The sequence below is a fragment of the Fulmarus glacialis genome, unplaced genomic scaffold (genome assembly GCF_000690835.1).
Source record: "Fulmarus glacialis isolate BGI_N327 unplaced genomic scaffold, ASM69083v1 scaffold37721, whole genome shotgun sequence".
Lineage (NCBI taxonomy): Eukaryota > Metazoa > Chordata > Aves > Procellariiformes > Procellariidae > Fulmarus > Fulmarus glacialis.
The window spans coordinates 5959-13410 of record NW_009191672.1 but is presented as its reverse complement, the minus strand read 5'-3'; the positions used below and the strand labels follow the sequence as shown (position 1 = coordinate 13410).

The 7452-nt window shown below is 40.9% G+C and overlaps 1 protein-coding gene across 1 annotated transcript in view; it reads left to right on the top strand.

Annotated features, from left to right (window-relative positions):
- Window positions 1-5650: 5650 nt before the first annotated feature.
- Window positions 5651-7452, top strand: part of REEP5 (receptor accessory protein 5) — a gene marked incomplete at its 5' end in the record, with an annotated part of 6405 nt that continues 4603 nt past the window's right edge. Inside the window, one exon of the mRNA XM_009586782.1 lies at window positions 5651-5789. Coding sequence (XP_009585077.1) covers window positions 5651-5789 — 139 coding nt within the window. The remainder of the gene's footprint in view (window positions 5790-7452) is intronic.

Genomic DNA, 7452 nt, shown 5'->3' with positions numbered 1-7452 from the left:
TCGTGCCCCTGTACTCGGCACTGGTGAGTTCAAAACTGTGTTCAGTTTTGGGCCCCTCACCCCAAGGACATTGAGGTGCTGGAGCGTGTCCAGAGAAGGGCAACGAAGCTGGTGAAGGGTCTGGAGCACAAGTCCTATGAGGAGCGGCTGAGGGAACTGGGACTGTTTAGCCTGGAGAAGAGGAGGCTGAGGGGAGACCTCATCGCGCTCTACAACTACCTGAAAGGAGGTGGTAGCGAGGTGGGGGTTGGTCTCTTCTCCCAAGTAACAAGCGATAGGACGAGAGGAAATGGCCTCAAGTTGCGCCAAGGGAGGTTTAGACTGGACATTAGGAAAAATTTCTTTACTGAAAGAGTGGTCAGGCCTTGGAACAGGCTGCCCAGGGAAGTGGTAGAGTCACCATCCCTGGAAGTATTTAAAAGACGTGTAGATGAGGCGCTTAGGGACATGGTTTAGTGGGCATGGTGGTGTTGGGTTGACAGTTGGACTTGATGATCTTAGAGGTCTTTTCCAACTTTAATGATTCTGTGATTCTAAGTCTATGGTGCAATGGGGTGTTGATCCTACAGGGATGTCTGGATAGATAGCTAGAAGTAAATTATTTTTGAATCACCAGAACCTTCTGTAAAGAGTTGGGGCAGGTCAGTAAGTATAAGCTCTAGAAGTATAGATAATTTCAGGGTTTTTTGAAGTTAAACAAGGGAAAAAAAGAGGTATGCTTGGCTGAGAGGGTCACATATATGACTGCCTATTCATTTAGTATAGCAGTGATTAGAAAACTGAAGGAAGGATACATAAAATGGTCCAGTCTTCCCTAACTACAGCATGAGCAATGGGCTTAACAGAGGCTAATCTTTTGTCTTAAACTTGTAACTTTATTTATACAGGAGTCATCAGGTACACCTTGTAAATTGCAGGGATTTGAGTGATCACTTCATGTGAGACTACAGCAATAAAATTTGGCATTTCTTTTTTTATTTCTGGCTTGCACGTCTTATTAGCTGGTCTCAGCTAAAAAAAAAAACAAACCCAAACTCATAACTGGTGTACTTATAATATGCTCATTCTGTGAGTACTGTATGTGTGAACTAACTCTTAACAATGATTTGTTATGCCAGAGCTAATTCAGGAGTGTGTAACAGTCTCTCCTTGGAAAAGAGCTGATTTTTTTGTTGAAACGAGGCAGATGCGTTAAGTGAAAGAACTCAACTTGGAGCTTGCTAAAATTAGACCAGTATCTGTTACTATCAAGTAACAGGATAAAGTAACCACACTGGATCTAGAGTTCAGCTTGGCTGATTCTAGGATGCACACAGTCAAAATTGAGCTGGTACTCTGATACTGTAGCTACATAGCTGATATGAGCCGTGGACCACTGGACAGCATGGCAGCCTCCACTCTTCCCTGTTGGCATCACCAGCTAGCGGGGTTATCGAGGAACAGATCTGGCTAAAAGTGGAGTTTTTACTTGACTCCCCATCTGTCTGCACAAGTTGCAATGCTGGCCCATAGCAGGCCATTTTCACTGCTGGACAGGCATCTATTTTTGAAAGAACTGGGCTGTGGTGTTTACCATCCAGTCTACTGAAAGCTGTTCCTAGTGACTGCTCTTACCTCCAGCGTGCAGAACTACTGTAAATAGTTGTTGGAGGCTTTATTTAAAGTCCTCTACAGTTAGGTGTAAGCACCATATAAAATCCTTTGTGATGTGTAATTACCACACATAACCAACATGGAATTTAGTCATATCAGTATTAGAAAAAACTTATAAAAACCTGACAGTATCTGTTTTCTTTTTAAATTTGAAACTATAGGCTTTAGATGCTCCTTCCTTTGTTAGGAAGTCTTAATGTTATGTGTTAATGAGACTGACTTATTTGCTCTTGCAGTGTATAAATAACCATTACAAAAAGGCTATCCTAAAGTTGGCTGTATTACCAGTGTCTCTTGATCTGTATCTTTTCACTTATTGATGGAGATTGCATTTTGAATATCAGACTGGCTGATTCGTGACTTAACATGGAGAAGAATAAAATGTTCTTGTCTTGAAGTGACATGTATGATGTATCTCCTAAGATTATTTGTGCGGAGCATTACACCAGGATAATACCTAATAACTTACAGAATAACTTACAAGAATAAGTCTTAATTAGAGTGGGATTCTCATGTTGAAAAGAGTATAGTGATAAATGGACAAAAAACCTGTCTGTTCAGATACTCTACATAACTTACTGTACTTATTTGTTCTTGGATAAGGAGTATTTTCTGTGACTTACTATTGAAATAGTGTGTAAGTAGCAAAGGATGGAGATGACTTTTGTCCTTTCATTAAACAGCGACGTGTTAGACTGGATTTCCACTGGCAGTCTCAGCTGAGGGACTTATTTCCCATTCAGAAGCAGAATATTTATAAAATACTTGCCCTTCCTTGACTTCAGTTAAAACTTTCATTCACTGATGGCACTGCTATATCCATTTTTTCCTTCCTTCCCTCCCACTAAATGGAATTGGGACTGGAGTCATTGCTAACAGACGCAGTTTGTGCCTTTTCTTCAGAGCTGACGTGGGTGTTACCTTAGAGGGTGTGGTGGGGGTCTGCCACCTGAGCTTGTCCCATGGTGCCTACCTAGATCAGACCATTATAGAAGGAGGGGAAATGTGCTGTTTCCTACAGTGTGCAAGAAAGCATGATGTGTGGATTTAATGCTGCATATCCGCTGGTTAAATCAGATGGGTTTTTGACTGCTTGTAGTACTGCTGCATGTGGCTATCTGACCATGCAAGTGTCTTGTTCATGTATTCCCTTCAAGACATCGCCTTAAGGAACTACAGCAGCAGATGGTGAACGTTCAAAGGGAGCACACCCGTGGCTCTGCATTTAGGAACTCTCAAAGGCTGTCTGTTTTTACAGGAGATAAAATAATAGAGTACGCCTCATTAACACAGTGATATGCCATCTGCCCTTTGCCACAAAATTGGAGATTCTGAGCTTTTTTATGAAAACTGATCTTCCTGATTACTAAGATGACTTTAATAAAAAAAATTACTGCATCCTTAAATCCATGGACGGCTTCAGACGATGACTGGAAAACAGCGAGACCGTTAGTGGTTTCACTGCAAAGCATTCTCTCACAAATACAAGCTAGCATGCTTATTGTGGTAAAATAAGCCTTCCCTTGTGTGCCTCTAATGGAGAAGTTCTCAGCAGAACCAGGGCAATTCACATGATGAACCTCTACAGCAAGTTTTCCTTAACACTGAGAAGCTGCAATTCGTTCCTTTCTCTCCTCTGTTTATCCACCACTAACTTCCCTACTAGTCACTTGTACTTTTTCTTTCCGTCCAGAAGTACAGTTTCATACCTTGAAAATGGATCAGTAGCCCTATCCCTTACCTCCCGTGTTGTTTGTTTAGTTGTTTGTTTTTTTTTTTTTTTTTCCGGGCCCCCTCACCCGGCAGCATTAGAATACCTGAGAGGTGGGGGCATAGAAAAAATGTGGTTTATAGTGGAAGGGCAGCTGAAGTTGGCACTGCCTTTGAGCAGACTGCTTGGACTATTGTTTCCTAACACTGTGTTGTTAGGAACAGCAGTAAGCAGACCTCCTGCTGTCCACCTGTGGAAAACCTGTTCTTCCAGTTGTGCTGATGCAGTACCTCAGTAACAGCACCTTATCGTGCATAGTGGGGTAGGGCAAGGGCTGTTGCTTTCCCCATTGCAGAACCCTGCTGGCCAGCCACAAATTCTAATGGAAAAAATGCATAAACTAAGTATCAGATCCTTGTATTGCATTTCAAAGTAATTCAATCCAGTAGCTATGCCAATTCTCTCTGCATGTGGTGGGTTTGCCAGTGCGTTTGCTAAAACATACGGTATGTCATGTGATTGATCCCCCCCCCCACCCTTAATTTACAGAACTAGGAAGTGACAGAGTCCAAAGGGTTTCTCAATTCACAAACCAGGAAATGTACTCACAGCCAGCTGTCTATCTGGTTTCTATTTTGTAAACCTCCCCAACTCTCAGTCTTTTTTAAGGACTAAAAGAAAACTTTGCACCTTTGATATATCCCACAGATGCTGCTTCAGCAACAATATAGCTCATATTAAAGGAATAAGTTATAAAAGAATTAAAACTAAATTCATTAATCTACAGATTTTAATCCTACAGCATGAGTGGAGAGGACAAATGCTTTTTAATACTCTTAAGCTTCACATTATCAGGCTTACAGTTGCTAGCATTTCCTTTTAAAACTTCTTACAGTGCTAATCTGGAACTTAGTGACTCCAGAGTCTCCTCTTCACTACTTTTACTGAAGGAAGCACATGTGCGTCTTTCTTTCAGTTTCCTATTTTTAGAACTTCATAAACTTGAACTGCATTCTCCTAGCAGTTGGAGAACAAAAACCCAGTTAGTCATTATGCAGAAAGCCCAAGACTTTACTAGAGGTTGCCCCCCCCGTTCTTAATACCGTAGTCTACATCAGAATTTGCAAGTCCTGTAGGAATGGATTTATAGAGCAAAACAATTGGTGATGCAGATATGTAGCCCTCACTGTACGGGGCGGGACGTACTGGATCTCCTCTGCTTCTGTAGACCAAATGCTTGTTAGGAGTTGGAGCAAATCTTATGGTTTACCTTTTCAAAGAGGAATCTAGCGCGTGTACATTATGAGTAATGATACTTGAGATTCACTTCAAAATCCTGAACTAGACTTAAAATTTTTATCTAGATGCTGTTTGCACTAGGAGATGTTGCTCTGTTACGATCCCAGTAAGAAAGGCATTCCGATTCTGTAAAACTTAATTTAAAATGCTATTTGTTAGAGCTAACAATACAAAGAAACAGAGAATAGTATAGACAATCTTATATACCTGTAGATGCTGGGAACCCCAAGTTGTGCAGCATTGAACGGGCCTCTGATCCACACAGAGCACACTGTGCAGACCTCATCTGTAGACAAGGTTACCCCATTTTGATAATTTAAGCTATTGTAGGTTTTTTCTTTCAAGACAAGAACTCTTCATCGTTCCTACTGTCAAAGAAGGAGGATGTTCACTGTTAGATACAGGCAAGGCCACGCAGGTGGTGTAATCACCGGTACCCAGAGCCTGTGGGATCCTCTGTTTCAGTGAGGTGGCTGAGTTTATCCTGTGACCAGGGAATTTGTGCAGCAGAGCACAGGCCTGAAAGCCAGGCTGTATGTGCAGCACAGGCCTGGGCTCACTCTGGTTAACTGTTACATAGATCACTCATGCTTCGATGTACAATAGTCTTCTGGTCAGGATTACCACAATGCATCCAGAACTGGAACTGGCCAAAGATTATCCCCTCTCTTCCCTGTCCCATGAACTGTCTCATGAACAAGGTCGGAACGCTCACGGTTTTTGTTTGGTGTTTTTGTTATCACAGAGCTAGGAATAGCTTGAGTATCTTGTATTGTTGAAGTCTGACATGTATGGAAAAGCTTTGCTGTTCAAAGATCTTGGGCACATTGTCTGAATGATAGTTCTTTATGTTAGTTCTCTTCTGTAGAGCATATAGAGTAATGAAGTTACGAGGACTCACATGTAACAACAAATCTGAGTCATAAAAACTTCACCATTATGAGACTGATGCTACTGATCTGCTCACTTGTTTTGTTTTCCTTACAGAATCAAGGCCATTGAAAGTCCCAACAAAGATGATGACACACAGTGGCTGACTTACTGGGTTGTGTATGGCATTTTCAGCATAGTGGAATTTTTCTCTGATATCTTTCTGTCCTGGTTCCCTTTCTACTACATGCTAAAGGTATGTTAGTTCATGTGACTCCTCTCCTAAAATGAGACCTTTGGTGTATATGATTTAATGTCTTCAGGAATGGATAGATGACAAGAGATTCCCTTGGAATCATTTCTGGGTCACACGTTATTTTTAGATGCTGGTTACATGTAATTTAGCACTGAAAGTGATCTGTTTACAGCTGATGCTTTTGTGAGGCAGGAGGGGAAGCTGGGATGGGTGGCAGGGAAAGGTCTGTCGTGTTTTAGGAAAAAAGAGGAGATGTAGCTGTACTGTGGAAAGACAGTTCTTTGTCTTGGTGTTCAGGTAAATTTGGGCAAAATGGCAGCACATGATAAACCCTACAGAGTGACTCTATTTTTGCCTTAAGTGCATTAGCGAAAGTGGAGAATAAAATCACAAAGGCAGCAGAAGGAAGTATTAACATCTGTGCTATTGGGAGCAAAGAAGGAAATTGCAACGTAAGAATAGTTTGAATCATACAGACTTCATTTTTAATTAAGCCTTTCCTGAAAGGAAATGGCAGGTGTCAGAGGAGCTTGTTGCTAACGTGCATTTGTTAGTTTGGTTTGACTACTAACAATGATTCGCTTAATGTGTTCCAAGCTTTGTTTGTCAACTAAGGTGTAAGTGTATTGTCAATCAACTTTAATATGTTAAATTATTCTAGGAGATAGCCAGTTACCATGTATGCTGTTGGGTAGAAGACATTCTAGCTTGCTGGAGAGTCAGTTGTTTACCTTAAAGAACTGGTACCTATTTTCTGTTTCAATGGGCTCTTCTATTCCTTCTCTTTTGCTTTGTTAGCCTTGTTTAGCCCCACCAAAGTTCTTGAAAGGATTTGCTTGCCAGCTATTGTGATGGGGTCATGCAAAATTTGAACGGTAAGGTCTGATGTTGCCAAATGTTTTTTCCAGGAAATGCCGTATTTTAAAGACAAAAATTCACTTGGACAGCTCAGTTACACTTCTGCATTGTTCCTTTTGAATCTTTAACAGGCATCAATTGTGCAATCATTTGGACACTTAATTTCCCTAGCTCCCTAAGAAAATGCACATACTTGAACTGCTGCTTCAAACTAAAAATATTCTGGCCTGTCTCACAAAGTTAATTCTCTCTCCCCCTCCCCTTTATTTTTTCCCTTAATCAAAAACGAAAATATGTTTACCATTTTAAGCTTAATGGTTTTGCAGAGTTTTTAAGAAGAATCTGCTAATTCTGAAGTTCAGCATGGGTAACACATATGTGAAAGTTTTACTCTTTTAATATATTAAGACCAAGCCAAATAGTGATCAAAGTGCAAGTTCATCTGATCTGAATAGGATCCAAAAGGATTGCTTATGGCACTGGAAGAATCTGTTCTTAACCACTTACACAGTTATTTCACATCCCCAACTTCCCCTTACCGTAAGTTAGCAGACTTGTGACTTTACCCATTCTCTGCAGTGATGTATACTCACAGTTCTGAATTCATACGGTGTATTTTCAGAGCTTCTTTTCTAACTTCTTGCTGGTAAAAGATGATTTCTTCATGCCAGCATAGCACTCTTTCTGAAGAGCATGCAATTGAAATTCAGGTTGACCTAGCAAATAAAGACCAGCCACACACAGATGGCTCTGATAATAGTGTATCAGAAGTGCTACATTTACATGTAGTGGTGGCATCAACAGT